This window comes from Psammomys obesus, unplaced genomic scaffold (assembly GCF_907164565.1).
Source record: "Psammomys obesus unplaced genomic scaffold, mPsaObe1.curated_primary_1811, whole genome shotgun sequence".
Lineage (NCBI taxonomy): Eukaryota > Metazoa > Chordata > Mammalia > Rodentia > Muridae > Psammomys > Psammomys obesus.
This window is the reverse complement of record NW_026596240.1, coordinates 13,831,544-13,849,735: the sequence shown is the minus strand read 5'-3', so window position 1 is coordinate 13,849,735 and position 18,192 is coordinate 13,831,544. Positions and strand designations below refer to the sequence as shown.

The 18,192-nt window shown below is 39.3% G+C and overlaps 1 protein-coding gene across 3 annotated transcripts in view; it reads left to right on the top strand.

The window, feature by feature from the left end:
• Exoc6b (exocyst complex component 6B) overlaps positions 1-18,192 on the top strand; it is a 442,378-nt gene that overhangs the window by 279,491 nt on the left and 144,695 nt on the right. For all 3 annotated transcript variants that reach the window (XM_055596436.1, XM_055596434.1, XM_055596435.1), the window contains one exon: positions 17,835-17,976. In XM_055596436.1, the coding sequence (XP_055452411.1) occupies positions 17,835-17,976 (142 nt within the window). The remainder of the gene's footprint in view (positions 1-17,834; positions 17,977-18,192) is intronic.

The following is an 18,192-nucleotide window of genomic DNA, read 5'->3' as shown; positions in this document are numbered from 1 at the left end:
TATGTATGTATGTATGTATGTATGTATGTATGTATGTATGTATGTATAACATTTGGCAGAACTAAATTATGAAAACTGTAATGCTGGAGTCCTTGGTTGAAGTTTTTAGGCAGAGTGCTCTCTTCATGGATAGGCTTTCTTTTAGCTGTTCTCATCAATTGGAACAGCAGCATTTCTGTTTGGGACAATTCACATTGTAGCTGTTCCCAAAAGTTTTCACTTTGGGTGTTCTGGCCTGAACTCCTTTCCAAGCTGACTGATTCAAACTAGCTTCTCTTGGCTTTTGACTAAATTGTTCTGTCTGGCCTCAAACTGATTCTGTCAATATGTTTTAATCTTTTGGCTCCTTCTCATTTTCTGGCTCATTCTGTCTTTGCCTTTGTCTAATTTGTTTTTCTGCAACATGTCTTTATAAAACTGTCCCAGTAATCAACTCCTAGTAAAAGCTCTCTGTGAAAACATCCCTCCCCCTCTCTCTCTGTACTCCCTTTTTTTTTAATTTTTATTTTATTTTTTACTAATTGCAGTTTATTTGCTTTGTATCCCACCTGTAACCCCCTCCCAGTTCCACCCTCCCTCCCTCATCTTCTATGCCCCTCCCCCAGTCCAAAGATAAGGGAGTTTCCTCCTCCCCTTCCATCTGACCCTAGCCTATCAGGTCTCATCAGGACTGGCTGCATTGTATTCCTCTATGGCTTGGTAAGGCTGCTTCCCCCCTCATGTCGAGATAATCAAACTCTTAAGTAGTATCTTTTTCTTGTCCTGTTCTCAGAGAGTTGGGCACATCTCATTTCTATTCATTGTGTCAAACCTTTCTCTAATTTGTCACTTTGTCTGCCCCTCAATTAGACAATACTTTCAAACAGGGCTGCTCCCTTCTAACCATACCTTCACTGTTTCTGATTAAAAGTGTGTACTAAGGTCATGTCTGTTTTCTAATCAAATCATATTGTAATCCAGAGTGTATCTGCATTCCAGCTGGATCATATAGACCTAGAAGGTCTTTGGATGTGATCCCTTGCCAGAGCAGCCATGTTGCTGTATTAAAATACCTCTACAGGACAGGGTCAAATCCTAGCTCCTGAGCCAGATTATCTGTGAGTTTAAAGGTATGTGGTAATTTACCAATATAATGTATATATAAAAGATCTACTTCCCTGTATTACAGAAGATAAGCAAGTGGTTATTTTTTTCATAAATATTAGAGAAGAGGAGAATCCAGGGGTTTGGACTGGAAAAGAGATATTTTGAGCCCAGTGATGGACTCAGAATATTTAGCAGAAGTAGACAAAAAGTGTGGATCAAAAGAGCCTTGTAGTAGGATGGGGGAGAGAATATTCTTTATTAGCCAGAAAAGAGGCAGGCCTGGAAATGCTGGACAAAGAGAGAAGGCATTTGACCTGGTGGAGCTGGCATCTCCAGTGTCCCACTTGAGTAGGCTATATATGGCTGGGAGAACTTTATGTTCCTTTCAGAAGTCAGTAGACACATTTTTGAAAACTAAAGGAGGTTTGGTAATCAATCATGGGGTCTGGTCTGATATATAGGAAATATGTTAACCTTGTTACATGGTGTCTGAGTTAGTGTTCTGTTACTGTGAAGAGATATCGTGACCATGGTAACTGTTATAAAGGAAAGCATAATTGGGGCTTACTTATAAATTCAGAGGCTTAGTCCATAATCAGCATGGCAGGAAGCATAACAGCATTCAGACAGACATGGTGCTGGAGAAGGAGCTCAGAGTTCTATATCTGGATCCTCAGGCAACAGAGAGACACTGAGCCTAGCTTGGGCTTCTGAAACCCCAAAGCCCACCTCAATGACATACTTTCTCCAAAAAGACCAGACCTACTCCCAGTAAGGCCATACCTTCTAATCCCTGTCAAGGAGCGCCACATCCTAATGCCCAAGCATTCAAATATTTGAGCCTCTGGAAGCCATTCCTATTCAAAGCACCACACGTGGGATAGGGATACCTAAAAACATCACATAGATGTATTAAAAGACCACCAAGGAGGGTCTTTGGATGGGCCAGCCTGAGTGGTACCCAGTGGGGAGGAGGGGTGTTTGGTAAGGTAAGAGGGTCCAGACAAGGGAGAGAGGTCAGACAAATGTCTTTGTGAGCTCTAGGTTACCTTTTGGAGATGAGTGAACTTGAGCAGCGAGCAGCAGAGTGAACAGTGAACAGGAGTCAGGAAGAACTCAGAAGTTTATCAGAGTGCAGGGAGGGAAAGAACAGAATTTCTGTAAGGGCAAGAGCCCAGAGAAGAGGCTGTAAGAACCCTGAGGCTCAGTAAAGATGAAGGGCCATCGGAACCCCAATAGTAGAGCTAACTTCCAGAAGGAGCCCCAGAACCCTGAGAGCGTTGCACTACACTTTCCAGTCTGTCTTCTCCCCTATAGGAAGACACCATGCCCGTATTACATTCCGCCTTCAAATAGGAGTGGTGCCCGATCTGTAAGGTGTGGAGCAAGTGTTGAGTCCTCTGCCAGTGGGCTTGGGGATGTTTGGCACTCAGTGGGGTGCCTGCTGAGTCATCAGAGCTTAAATTTTTGTGAGGTCTTTAGAATCTACAAAGATGAGTCCCCAGTTGTCTTTAGTACCTGTATCTTACTAGAGGAAGGTACAAAGCAAGAACACTCGTATTTGGTGCTGTTGCATAGGTGCCATCTTGACAATACACACCAAAATCTTTATTGCTTTATTGTAAACTCAAAGCCAGTGCAAAGTTTCCCTTTTTTGCTATTGTTCTGTATTGGTGAACAAAGACAGTGCTTTGCCAATGCCCTAGTCAACTGGCATTTGCACTGACAAGGTTAAATCTAGGAGTTTGCGGCTTATTCTGCTTCTCAGTTTCTGGACACAATTGTAGAGTATATCTCTGATTGATTGCAGTAAAAATAAAATCCATACAATGGCTTCCAGATGTTTTCTAATACTCTGCTGATGAATTTTTTTTAAGTATCAGGATGATGTTCAAACATAAGACTTTCAAACTAAGAAGACTTGCTTCTGTCTGTATTACCCTTTTTCTACTATTATCCAGCCTCTATTTTGAACAGTTTTTAGACTATAGATTCAGCACCATTTCCTTTGTGAAAGTCTGTTCTTTGATTTCAGAATTCCAGTTCCATTTGGTAGATTTAACTTTTTTCTTTGGCTTAATGTAGATCTTCAAAGCTTATTATCTTTACTGATTTGAAATTGCAGGTGAGTGCCTGAGTTGTAAGAATGTCTTTGGGCCACCAAAACATAATTTTTTTATGGGATGATATGTAAAAATACAGTATGTTCATTCGTTTCTCACACGTTTTTACCCGATGGGTAGCAGAGGAGTACGTGGCCCTGCCAGGTCACGTGCTTTCATGTCAGTTACGAGAGCAGAGAGGAGGTCATGTAAGCTGCACTGACATCCAGTAGTGGTCTTGCCCCGACGCCCTGTGCCAGCATGAACGTGGGTGAGTGTGAGCACAGCTGCAGCCTGCACGCTGGGCTGGATCTTCACTCTGTCAGTCCGACTGGAATTGCACTCTGGTACCCAAGAAGTGGGCACACACACGTACACATGAAAGACTGGGCAAAGCTCTCGAGGGCCATCGACTTCTAATGTTTGGCCGATTGAAGCTGAGTGTGTCTATCTTGTAAAGGATGCTTCCTCAGTATATTAATGTCTTTGCATACAGTACCTCTGTCAACACTCTGTAGAGATGGCAGGGACCTTTGTTGTCTTGTCACTTTAGCTAGTTGGAGTCAAGCACTCAAACCTGACATTAATTTATTTATACAGATTAGAATAGCCACTGGTTATTTGCCAAGTGTGTTTTTAGAAAGCATCATGTCACTGACTCAGTGTTTGGTTCTGTTTTTTGTTTTTGTTTTTCCTCCTGAGCTTTGTGCTGTTGTTACAGGTTTTTAGAAAATAATTTATAGAATATTCCATGCAGAGCCTTTGAGTCCTTTGAGATCCCAGTGGATCTCAGGAAGTGGCTGGCTTATAAAGCAGGAGTAGTGCAGGCTTGGAGCTTCTTTTAGCTTAGGAATTGAAGCTAAAATATGAAGACTAATGTATTCAGCTTTATATAGGACTATTTGATCAATTATTTACCATGTACAGTTTTTGTTTATCACAATGTGTTCAGCAAAGAAGAAATGAAAATGTTAAGTAGGATATTAAAATCAATAGATGCTATATTAAAAAAAAAAGACTGGAGAATTTGAATTGAGAAAAGTTTAGGTTTAATCCAGAAGATTAGAAGTCTATCAGATAGTTCAGCCATCTTAGATCAAGGTAATAACACTTGGGTTATCTAGCAGCTTTTTAAGAACAGCCTCTGGACCAGTAGTGGGGCTTCCAAAATCAAAGCTGAAGCTTTGGTGCAGAGGGTTACCTGCATTTTGCTTTAAGAGCTGCATGTAGTGACACATGCCTGTAAGCCCAACACTTAGAGGGTGGAGGTAGGAGGATCAGGAGTTCAAAGCTAGCCTAAGCTACTGCAGATCTAGACCTAGTCTTCTCTTCATCGGAGCTGGGTAGAGCTTTACCGTTTGCTTCCGTTGTTCAGTATGAAGTGAAGTGCAGAAGATTACAAAAGAAAATTCTGTGAATCGGAAGTTACTAGAAACTAAGTAAGTGAGAATATTTGGAAGAAAATTTGCTTGATTTAATGTAGGAGGAAAACACCAACAACAAAACCTTGAGGACTACCACCTGTAATTGTTTTTGTTTGAAAGCTGTCTTAGCTCCCATGTGACAGGGTTGTGTGCTGTGATTCAGTGTCATTCCTTGTAGGTGTCTGTGTCAAGCTGTGGGGTCCTCTTTGTGAAAGTGTTGAGGTTACTCATGTTGTGGGGTTCCAAAGCTGCCACCTAAGGGCTCTCCAACAGCATTGTTTCAAGCAAGCTTGTTACCTAGAACATTTCCCAGAGCTGTGTGAGCCCCCCTGTCTGCAAGTGCTTATATTTCATCTCTACCAACTTCTCTCTAGCTGTCAGAGCTCTGAACTCTTACTCATTCTCATTCAGTTTCTTTAGGGGACTATTTTATTTTCTCCAGGTTTTTTTTTTTTCCATGAGCCTTACGGATTATATCTTTGTAGGCATTTTTTTCCTTCTTATTATGTTTATGTTTATGTTTATTTACATTCTGGATAATTCTCCAGCTCTCTTTCTTAGTCCACTCTGTTGTATATGACCCTTTGGTATGTTTTCTTTTCTTTTTAACGTAGACTAGCCTGGAACTTACTTTGTAGCTCAGACTTTTCTCAAAGCTGTGCTGGTCTCCTGCCTCAGCCTTAGAGTTAGCCTGAGCCAGCATCGCTTGTGCTGTCGTCCCCTGTTGACTGTTATCTCCAGCAGCAAGTCTCCTGACCCCCTGCAGTGTTTTATTATTTCACGGGGATTTCACCCTTTGTGTCAGCCTGTATTTGTTGGGCCTTTTAAAAAGTTTGTTATCCCGGTTTCTGTGCTTCCCCCACCTCCCACTGCAAAGATTTTTTTTTTCTCCTGAGTTGTTACTTCTTTAACCAGATTTAATTTTTGAATTTTTTTTTTTCCTGCTCTTTAATGGGAACAGCCTCACACCCCATGGGAACTCCTAATGCTCAGAGAATCAAAGCATCCTCACAGCTGCTTTACACTTGATGTTGGTTCTGTCTTATGTGTCTCAACAGTCTCAGAGCATAGCTTGGGGATTCCTGTACTGCATGGCATTCATGAATTCCAACATCAAACCCATCCTTGCAATTAGTTTCTTTTGGGTTAGCCAACTTTCCACTGCCACCAGCTGTACAGAGGAGACAAAACTCAATGGCACCTTGTCCTGATCACCTGTCAATGAGAATATAGCCTGTCGGGCTTTTTATTATCCAGACTCTAGAACTGTATTAGCATTAACATTTGATATATAGCTGTTAGACAGCTCTGACTTCTCTGGTCTTCTCTGACTTTTCTTGGTATTTCTAGCAAACAAAGACTGCCTTTTTTTTTAAAGCATGCTTTCATTGTGTTTGTGTGTGTGTGTGTGTGTGTGTGTGTGTATTTAAAATAGTATATCTAATTCATAATTTCTGTGTTTTAAATCAACCCAGTGTGCCACATTTCCCAAGATAAAATTTCAGTTGAACCTTCTATTTTTACTAGTATTACCTGTATCTGTATAAATATGAAGTAGGCATAAATAACTTATGAATATATATTTTATATAATAATATAAAGTGTGCACATAATTTTCAGTTATAATATTGTAAAACTAACAAATTTAAACACTTACAGCCAATAAAATTTAAATGAACAACATTGGCTTAATATTTTCAGTATATTTTTCTGCTAACTAAGTTGCTGTACCTAGCATGGATCTTGTACTAGCATGAATCATGATGTTGGTATGATTTTCTTCACATGTAGCCTCCTGTGAGTACTGTCTTTGTACTGTTTCGTAGGCTAGTTTAACTTTAACTTCATACAGTTAAAAAAAAAATATATATATATATATAACTTCATACAGTTATATATGTCATAGCTTGCTCGTATAAAATATTCTTGACTTGATACCAGCTTATCTGTAAATACAAAGGCACTAAAGTACTGAAATCACATAAGTGTTATGATAAGTTAGACAACCTTGTTTTATGATCTTTGTGATTATAAAAAAAAAAAAAAAAGAAAAATGTTATTTTAGAAATTCCTATCAGGAATCATGGGGCCTATCTCTGGAAGTGAAATTGAGAATCTGTGATCTGTGACATACATCACCAGCCTTCGATATTCATGGGAGACTGGTTCCAGCCCCTTCTCTGCTGGTAGCCATGCGAATCTGTGCATGCTGAAATGACCAGAAGTGCTTTCCATTTGCATTTAACCTGTACATAGCTGCTGTGTACTTTGAATAGTCTGGAGAAGAGTTTCTTAACACAATGCAATGCCACACACACGCACGTCACAGGTTAAGGAATTGTGCTCAGGAGAAAGTACACATGGAGAACAGGTGCAGTTTCAGCATTCCATAAACATTTTTTATTAATAATTCATTGGCCGTAGAAACTGTGGATCTGGCTCACTGACTGTAATTGTGCCATGCCTGCAGGAATTCAGAAAAGCAACTTCTGGGAGTGTTGTTTGCCAACAGCCTCATAGCAAGTACCCTTATCTGGCAAGTGAGGTGGACATCTGTCCCTGTTGGTTTATTTATTGCTTGTTTGTTTTTTACGTCTCCTGTGATCCACTGGGTGGTTGAGACTTATCTAAAGTCCTGATCCTGCTGTCTAGACCTCAGTGCTAGCATTCTGGTTGTGCCACACACAGCCATGCTGCTGTGATTCTCTGTTTTGGAACTTCATTTATCTCTATGTCCACGTGGATGTGTAACATCCACAAAATTCTTCTGAGGTATATTAGTGTAGTTTTAATTCTTTTCCTAACATGTTATCTTTACTTACTTACTTAAGTTTGAGAAAGAGTCAAATATATCCCATGTTGGCCTGGAACTCTGTAGCCCAGGCTAGCCTAGAACTTGTGATATTACTGCCTCAAATGATAGTATAATCCCAAGTGCTGGGGACTGTGGACACCTACCACATAACTCATTCAATATTTATAATTCTGTTATACTGGGATCTCAGATCTAGTTTTCTTTTTCTGTGTGATCTTAAAACTGATTAATAGGCGGGTTCTGTTTGTTTTTATTTCTGTTCTGTGTCAAAAATAAATGTGTTCAACTTCTTAAGAAATGGACACATTTTCTAAAAGGTGTTGTGCTACTAAATTTTCCCAAAAGCAGTGTCTAAAAAAAGCAACTATGAAAATTTTTTGCCAGTGTTTACTTTTGTCTTTTTTTTTTTTTAATTTAGTCTAATGAGAATTTCAGTAATACACACTGGTATTTTCCTGAGTGTTTGCTTTCAGTTTCTCCGACATGTCATTGTGATGAGCATTCTTGAGTTCTCCTTGCTTGTTCATAGTCTTCTGTCATATGATCTTCTGTTAAATTTTTTCCCTCATTTTAAAGTGGATTGATTTTATGGTTGTTGTTGTTGGTATTATTTAATCTAAATTACATTTTTATGCCTATTTTTATACATTCCTTAGCGAGGCCATTATTAACAGAAGACTTTCATTTTTATTAGGTTTTCCATAACAATTTTGAATTTAATCATTAGAATATGTATGCTATAAGAATTACTTCTTAGCCGGGCATGGTGGTGCACGCCTGTAATCCCAGCACTTGGGAAGCAGAAGCAGGTGGATTGCTGTGAGTTCAAGACCAGCCTGGTCTCCAAAGTGAGTCCAGGACAGCCAGTGCTGCACAGAGAAACCCTCTCTTAAAAAACCACAAACAAACAAAAAGAAAAAAACAATTACTTACTAAAACAGGTATAGATTTTTCGTATAATTTTTGTAAATTTGTAATTATCACTTTTGTGTTCAAATGTATGATCAATAGATACTTTGTTTTATTCAGTGTGTCAAAATTTTTAGGTTTATGTACAGCTTTACAGATATCTACTTGCTCACCTGCTCATGTTGAGATACACATTAGATTTAAGTATAATGAAACAGAAGTATGAAAACGCAGTGGAACCCATTGCTTAATTAATTAAAGGGGGAAATGCCAGCATTGTAAATCCTTTGGGCTTCACAGCATTGCCATGTGATATTCCCAGGGGTGTGTCCTAACTACCCATCATGCAGCATCTAATGTGTGTCTGTGTGTTCACGTAACTACAGTGTTATTCCACCTGAAGCGCCGTTACTCCTCCCAGGCTTGATGTGTCAGTCTTACTGTATTCTGTGATGGTCTGCTGCTCTCATTACACCTTCTTGTGTTTTGATGTTTACACAGTTGTTTTCTTACATGATTTGGTGGATTATTAGACGTATGAAGGTCTTGACAGCTGGGACTTTTATGTTTCAGAGTGCTTGTAGGAATTGAAATTTTCAGTTAGGTGTGAATATATTTTTCAGTAACATACGACAATTCTTCTATGACATTTAGTTTCCTTTCTCTTTTTACTCATTATTTTATATGTTAGTTTTCCCCCTTAGCTTTGTGAATTGTCTTTGTCTTTGGTCAAGGTTTTTTAAACAAGGTACAATTAGCTACGTGGCTTCATCTGTGCTGTGTGATTTCACACTGTCTCTTTCTAACTTCCCTCTATGTATATTTGCTACATCCGTCAAATCTGCTAAGTTTCTTGCACTTATTTAGAACTTTGAAAAGCTTAACTCTTGAATGTCTCCTGAAATGTTCTTCAGCCTAGAATGTTTTAAATTTTTATCTAAATTTTAGATCAAGAATACTGTTATTAAAACAATATTTTCTTAGTCTATGTGTTTTTCAGCAATACTTACTAACATCTACATTTAGTAGATGCTTTTGGACATTGTTAAACTTACCTTGGGTTCAGTTAGGTTCCATGCTCTTTTGCAGTGTCTTTCACAAAGTGTTTCTTCAAATGATGATGTTTTAAAATTGGCAAGCTGGTGATCCAGGAGAACCCTCCATGCTGGGTCTGAAGACCTGACACCTGGAGTCTGCCCTCATTTCCTGCAGCGGTTTTTCTTATGCCCTGAGTGCCCTCTGTCTTACTTTGCACCACTGGGACAAAGTACCTAAACCACACAACTTACAGGAAAAAAAAAAGATTTATTTTTGTTGGTCTGATATCATATATTTCAGTCCATTCTGCCAAGAAATCATGTCAGCCAAAAAGCAAAGAAAAAGAGTGCTTTGCACTTGGGCTTACTCCTCTCCCTTCCTCTTATTTCTTTAACTTCACCTAATCCCCCGGCATAGGTGATGTGCCACCCACATTCTGTAGAAGTCACCCTTAGTTCATCTTCTCTGGAAACTCCGTGGTAAACACACCCAGAGCTGTGCATTGTTCGCCTCCTGGGCACCTCTGCATCTGGTCAGATTGGCAGTCGAGGTCATTCAGCATGCCTCCTCCCCTGACCTCAGCTGTATGAGGTCTTCACTGACTTTGACCGAGCAGAACATCTGAGCAGTGATGCTTAACTTGTTTTGTACTCCTCCTTTCAATTCTGCATGTTCAGTTAAGAAAGAAGCCTAGTAGAAGGGAATAAAGGAAACCGTTTTCTGATGAAAGAGGAGAAACATGCTTTAATCAAAATCATCCAGAATTGTGTATAAATAGTAGAGGGCTTTTAAAGCATGCCTCTTGTTCCATATTTAGAGTTTGTTCCGTTGGGCTTCTGGCTCTGTCTTTGGTTCTGGAGCCTTTGTACAATGCCCAAAGGAGGCTCCTCTACAACTCCCTTCCCAACCTATTCAGAAGGGAAATGAAAGGATTGCAGGGAATAAGCTCATTTTTCTGACTTATGAATGACTTATAAGTGTTTTTCTTTTCAAACAGTGATTTTTTTTTGCATTTATCTTTTTTCTACAATCTAAAAATCTAATGAACTCGAAAATAGATTTCACCATTCCAGAAGGTTGATTATTGCTGAGCCTAACTCATGTTAATATTTTATGTTGAATTTTTCTATACCTACTTTTTATGAAATGCAGACTATGTAATTCTGCCTGGGAAACTCAATTTCACTTTAAATTTTTCTTAAATCATGGGCAGTCTTTATTGTGAGAGTTGTAAGAGAGTCATAGCAGAGTAGCTGCTCGCTCCCTCTGTAGCAGGCTGAACAGCTCTGCATTCTTGAACAGCTCTTGATTCCATGTCAAGACTGGCATTCGTATCCCTTTTTAATTGTGAGGGAGCTGTGTATATCCAACTAAGATTAATGAATGCTGTTAAGGTCACATGAGGGAAAGGCCAAGATTTGATGTGAGGTCGAGGTGGGTGTGAGCCTGGCTTCTCTTTAGGTCTGCTTTACTATCTATTTTCTTAAATGGGTGTGCTGCTTGTATACTGTTCTCTCATAGTGAGAGTAACTAAAGATCTGGGTAAATTCACATAAAGAAGATTTTAAATGAGGTGTTTTTTTTTTTTTCTCTTTTGTTTTTTTGAGAATCACCTCAAGGTTTTAAGTATTCTGAAATGAAGTATTTGTTACTGGCAGAGAATAAAGAAGCAGAGCACCTACAGGATGCATTTGCTCAGGAAAGCAAGAAGGCAGGGCAGCTAATGAGGTGTTTGGGAGGGAGTGTAGGCTTACTTAGGGCTGACCAGTTAGGAGCTGAGTAAGAAGTCCTCCATCAGAGTTAAAGGGACTGACTGGCAGACAGGCAGGCGTCAGCACCGTTGTGTTTTGTAAACTTTCTCCTATGGCTGTAGTGTGTTTTTTCCAAACCCACTTAATTTTTTATGAGGTTTGTAAAGGTCTAGAATAAACAATTGAGATTATACAGGTTTTCCTGGAAGCTTTGGTTAATATTTTAATATGCTCTGCCTTGTCACTTTATTAAACAGCTTATTGGAAATTTTGAAAGAGGGGTTTCTTTTTTCCTCCTCTTACCCACGTTCTAGTAGTTAGAAATCAAATTTCAAAATCAAATTTGGGTTTTAGTGGGCTTCCCTCTTTCCTTTTTTGGGGAACTCTTGTGTCTGCCAGTCACCCTTAGGCTGCTAGCTGGCATCTGGGAGTCCTCCACTTAAAACACACTTCAAGTGAAATTATAGTCCAGAGGGTGTGTCTTGAAAATGAGCCCATGATTGTAAATGTATGTAGAAAGAGACCGGGAGAAAGGGCAGGGGGAATTGGATAGGGTCAGAGAACAGGAACCAGTATAACCTTGGAGATTACCTCATCATGACCTTTTGCTCATTAATATTTGAGTCTGATTTGTTGGCATCTAGGTTGCCATCTGGTAAAATGGCAAGCATGACAGAGACTGAATGCCTTCAGAAACATTTCTGTGTTAAATGGGAAGGCTGAATGAAATTGACCTGTAACTTGAACAGGAGTTATGGAGAGAGAAAAGAAGTTTTTGTGTTTTGTGGGCAGGATTCATTCTGTGGAAGCCCAAAGTTCAGTAGCTGTTCTTTGTAGAGTATTTTATGTTTCATTTATTTTGGTTTGTAAGTCAGTTGAGGAATTGTCCACTTGCTGTGCTTGGGATGAAGCTCACCTAGCAATCTCTGCCACTCTGTGAAGCTTCTGTAGCTCTTTCGGCCTTGCAACTTTTTTTTTTTTTTTTTTTTTTTTTCATAAAATCAGATAGGGCTTGAGGGTTCATTCTGCTCAACTTAGCATTTAATTGCATGTGTCCCTTGATTTGCTTGAGAATGAAGCACACTTTCACTCCCTGCCCCAGACAGAATTACTTTCTTTAAAAGTAGAAATTCATGTAATAGAAGACATGAGCAATAAAATATTCTGTATCTATAAAACACATTTTAAGCACATATACTCAATGGCTTTTTTAACCACTTTTCCATATTTAGCACCACAGGAATAAAAATTATAAGTGTATGGCACTTGCTGAGCACTTAGTACAAGCGAGGAACTGTGCTACAAGGAGCATTGGTTTTTCTTTTTAATCCAACCATTAAAATAATCTTAGTTTGCACATGGTAAAATGGAGACAAAGGTTAAAACCAGTGTTCTAGGGCATGCTTATATATGGGCACTCATTAATGGTTTCACTCTTCATCCTTAATTGTCAGTTTTGTTTCAAAAGACATGCAGACTTTTTTAGGACGTAAAAATGTTTGTCTCGTGGTGATGGGAAGTACAGAGTGCTTAGTACTCAGACACAGGAAACTGTTGACTAGAAGACTTTCTTCAAATGACTTTCACCTCTGGTTGAATATAAATTGTAAATTATAAGGATTCTGGGCCAAGTGTGGTGTCACATGCTATAATGCCAACAACCAGGATACTGCAGTAGGAGGCTAACAAGTTGGAGGCCAGGCGGGGCTGTGTATAAGACCCTGCAATTGCTGGCTGTCACGATGTGCACACCTGTGAGGCTAGTGCTCTACAGCCTCAGGCAGAAGCGTCGGTGTGAGTCTGAGGGCAGAATGGGCTACAGAGTAAGAATGTCTTTTTAAAAAGTTGAAAACAAAAGTTTTAAAGAGGAAAAGAAAGATTATTTTGAGATACTGTCCAGGTAACACTAATGTTGGACTTTTCTTCCAGTCATAAACCACTGTAAATTTTTGAGAAAATATAAAATCATAGCATTGCCTAATGAAGGAGGTGCTTCAGTCAATGTTTGTGATATCAGTAGGTCAATAATTAGGTAAGCAGAATACCAAAGACATGAAATAAGAGAAAAAACTATCTAAAAACAAACAAAAATATTCATCAAGTTACTCTTGGTTGTTGGCTAGTTGCTAAGGCACGCAGGCAGATAGACACTGTGGGGACTTGGAAGACAATTGCTGTTAAAGACTGAGAACTGAATAAATATTCCACATGTTGCCAGACATAGAGGATTGTGTCCCTGGAAAGACCTGATGAAAACTATGCTGTTTAGTTGAAATGCCAGAAGGGCCCTGTACAGGAACTAACAACAAGGCCCTAAGAGTAAAGGCAAGATGACCATAGAACCATAGCAATGAGGTTCTAAAATGAGTCTAAAAAAGCCAAGACAACCAACTGTCTTAACTGCTTGCTAGAACAAATTTCCAAACCCTGTTGAGGCTGAGAAGTTAATCTAAACCCTGTTTAGAGTCTGAACTGCAAGGTAAAAGTACAAAACAAGACTTTCTAAAGTGCTATTAAGAAGAATAAACATTCACATAGTTGATAGGTGCAGATACTGAGATGATTTGCATGTTGATGTTAACATAAAAAGAAACAAACAAAAACAACAACCACAAACAACAATTAAAGACTCATATGGGGTGGGGACATGAGGGGGTTGTCTTAGGCTGGCTTCAAACTCTGGACTTCTACCCCTTGGGTGTTAGGGTTCCAGGTGTATACTACTGCTACTCATTTTATTGCATGAGTTTTAGAAGGTACATTAAATAACTGAACAATGGACTCAACACTGAGTTCAAGATAGTAAAACAAGATCAGATCTGTAGGAAGCACCCAGAGTAGCTATGTTAGTTCTACTTGGTAAGCAGAAATGGGAATTCAAAGTTGAGCTAGCCTTAACTATACCACAAGATCTTGTCCAAAAACAGAAGGAAGTTGGAGGAAAAAAGAAATAGGAAAGGTTTCTTGCCTCCCACTCCCAAGCACATAGAGAGAAAAAGGAAATGTATTGAGAATTATTGAAAGATCTAAAGATGCATTTTATTCACCTAGCAAACCTGAGTGAACAACAGGAAGTTGATAATGTATGTAACATGTTGAACACCAGTTCAGCATAGCATGCTGTTGGCTCTTGATATACTGTGTCTTGTATCGCCATTGTCACTGCTGCCCAACATCACAAGAGGACCATGTCACATATGACTACCCCTCAAAAAGATCAAGATTTCACTATGGTTCCTACTGAGTGCATCATAGAAAAAAAACAAAAACAAAACAAAACAAAAAAAAAACCCATGCAACTAACTGAGTCCAGGTGGACCTGTCTACTCAGTGTTTCAGGGGAGAAAAAAGAGATAGCAGTAAAATGTATCATTTAAGGAAGTGGTACTCAACGTACTTCCACACCAGAGAAGATACCTCACTCCAGATTGTGCAAGCTCATAGAGACATGTATAGTACATTGAAAGAACACTTTTTGGAGGTAAATAATGTAGAGGTTGCTGATGTTAAATGTAGAGAAAAAGAAATCTTAATGGAGTTGGGAAGTAGCTCAGTTGGTAGGATAGTTACCTAGCGTGCATCAAGCCCTGGGTTCATTCCTGGCACTGACTAAAGTGCTTGTGGTATATTACATGCCTTTAATTCTCATACTTCAGCAGTAGAGACATGAGGAGTTCAGGAGCACTCCTCAGCTTAATAGCTAGTTTGAGGTCAGCCTAGTCTACATGAAACCCTGTGTTTAAAAGATAAGAAGAATCTTTTAAAAGGTGGTAGAGAACAAAGTCACATTGAGAGGATAGTAAGAATTATAGCGGAATTCTTATAGTGTGATGGAACCAGAGGACAATAGATGAAACTTTAGAAGAAAAATAAGATTATCCCTTTATAATTATCAGTATTTACTTAGCATATGTATATTACAGGAAAAAAAAGATGAGATGCCCATTGCTAACCATGACACAGTAACTAGTACCAGCCTTGGCTTCAGGTTCTGGACAAATGCTTACTACTGGTAGACAGCCAGCAGTGCAAGGGTAGTGCTCCCAGAGAAGGAAGATAATCAGAACCCCACAATCTCATGGTGGAGAACCTGAAGAATGCCAAAACTGTTGCCCTAGGAAGACCTTAGCCAGCACTTAGAGTCACAAAGTGACTCCTGTGTTCCTGGAAGTGGTTGGGTGTTGAAGAAGCCATCTTGAGGAATACAGTAAGAAATGGGCCTTGGAATTCCTGGGAAGTTAAGGCTAATTTTTCCACATGTGAAGTAGAATATATGAGAACAGGCAAATTAATAATAATAATAATAATAATAATAATAATAATAATAATAATAATAGACAGAAACTTGCCAATGTGCAGAGGGTGAAGAGTTACCAGGACTCGCACAAAGAGGAGGGGGGATGTTCAGGATCCATTTCCCCCAAAACCTTCAGTGAATACACCGAAAGAGTAGCAAGTCAGGGCCCACGTTAAGCATTGGCCTAAGGTGTCTCTATACAAGAGATGCTTCCAACCTCCACATTCATATACTGGGGAAAAGAGGGGGGTGATAACTTCTTGTTTAAGGAGGAAGAGAACTTAAAGGTATAATCCAAAAGAATCACATCCATGACAGGCTATGTTAGAGTACTTACTAAGGGTGATGTGATTTAGGGATGGCCATAGGTTGTCATACAGAACAGCCTGTTGTTTCTGGTTGTGTACCAGTCACCATAGCATTTCTTTTTCCTTTTCTTTTTCTTTTTTTCCTCTTTGTGGTGCTGGACTTGGATCCTAAGGCTGCAGGTACCATTAAGCAAGCGGAGCCACACCCCAGCCCCTCAGAACAGTATTTATGGAGTACAAAAGTGTAATGGCCACTTCTGATGCAAAGTAGGACAGCAACTAATGATGTCTTCCAGGAGCATAGGTTGTGTTTTTAATAGTACTGAATTTGTAAGTGCTTTGAATGCTTTCATAAAGATAGTTAAATATTAATTTTAAATCTTTTTTGGTTTTTCAAGATAGGGTTTCTCTGTGTAGCCTTGGCTGTCCTGGACAGCTAAGACACTTTGTAGACCAGGCTGGCCTCACTTACATCCCTTAGTGCTGGGGTTACAGGCATGTGCCGCCACACCCAGATCTTAACTCTGTTTTTAAAATTATCTTAGAAGTTATTTGTAAATCTCAGTCTTTTCTACGAAAACAAAATTCACACTTTTAATTACATCTTGGAGGCCATTTTTCTTTTGAGTTTACAGACAAGTCATAAAGCAGTAAATACTGGCTTATAAAAATGAATTTTATTTGCCTTGTTCAGTTGTTGTCTGCAAGGTCTTCTGCCTCCTTCTGCTGACCTAGGCCTAGTCCTGGAAGCTTCTGGCCTCTATACAGTCTAACCTAGGCCCAGTACATTTTTAGCATCTGAGACTTAAATTCTCCCTTTTTTGTTCTTATTGAGCTCTGAACTGTGTTCAAATCAGCTGTTCTGGCTCAAACTCCTCTTTGAGCTGACTTATTCATTCTGGCTTTTCTCTTGGCCCCTGAATTGCCCTGCTTGGCCTCAAACTAACTCCAGCATTTTATTTTCTAATCTTCTGGCTCCTTTTCATTCTCTGGTTCGTTCTGTCTTCACCTGTGCTCTTTCTCTGCAGCCTGCCTCTCCATTACTGTCCCAGTGAAACTGCCTCTTCTCACTCGGAATTGTCCCTTCAGTAGCTTCTCTGTGCTCTCTCTTCTCATGAGAATTGGGAGTACCCTATTCTGTCAAATCTGCTCTGTTTTGTCACCTTTTCTGCCACCCAATTAGACATCACTTTCAAACATGGGTGCTTCCTTCTACAAACTACCTTTACCTTCATTGCTTGAGAGTAAAGCTTGCACCACGCTTATACCTAAGCTTTTCTTTACTTGCTCTACACCAGGCTGGCCTTGAACTCAGATCTGCTTGCCTCTGTCTCCTGGATTAAAGGCGTGTTTGAATTCAGCCAGATCACACAGACCTAGAAGATCTTTGGATGTAATCTCTTGCCAGCCAAATCATACAGACCTAGCAGGTCTTTAGATGTGATTTCTTGCCAGAACAGCCATGTTCTGAATTAATATTCCTCTGCACTGGCTTATATCTAGAGACCTTTCTTTGCTAGAATCTGTAAGGAATTTTTGAAGAGACTTTTTATGTTTATTCTCTCTGTGATATTCTTTCTCAAATTTACTTACCAGTTTTGAATATTGCTTCTTTACTGTTAATTTTTAAAATATGCTTCTTGGTCTTATAGTTGGGTTGTATGAATATAGCTTACTGTTAATTACTGTGACTGGTGGGATGGAGCCAGTATTTAAAATAATTGCAATTGATACATGTTTAATTCCAAGGCTATTAGATATATGAGTATCATAATAGGAAGAACCTTAAATAAATTATTGATTGAAGAGTAGAATAAATCCCTTAAACTTTCATATCCAGTAATGCCCATAGTCCATTGAGTGCTTTCTTAGAATGCACAAAGACTCAGCTTGACCCCAGCGCCACATAACTGAGGGCATGGTAGTGCTCACCTACAACCCCAACACAGTAAGGTCAGAAATTCAAGGTCCCCTTAGCTGCATAGCAAGTTTGAAACCATCCTGGAATATCTGAGATTCTGTCTTTAATAAAAAATAGTTTAGATGGCATTTCATTTTAATCCACTAACTTTTTGACTTACTTTTTGACTTGTTTGTATTTCAGGGAAAGGTGGCCCAGACAGCCTGTATGTCAGCTTGTAAACATTTAGCCACCTCCTTGATGCAACTTTTGCTAGAAGCAGAAGTAAGGCAGCTCACTTTGGGAGCATTACAGCAGTTCAACCTGGACGTCAGAGAGTGTGAACGTAAGTCAATGCGTCGTCGTTGCGTGTTGTTGTCACTGATGTGAAAGAAAAACCATCCATGTTCCTCATGGTGTCAAAGCTCTGCATAGTAAAGGTGTCTTACAGGATGTTTTGCTTAATTTTTATGTTTTCTATTGGCTCTTTAAAATATGTTTTAATTGAAATATAATCATATCTTTTCTCTCCTCCCTTTTCTTCATTCAGCCCATCCCAGCT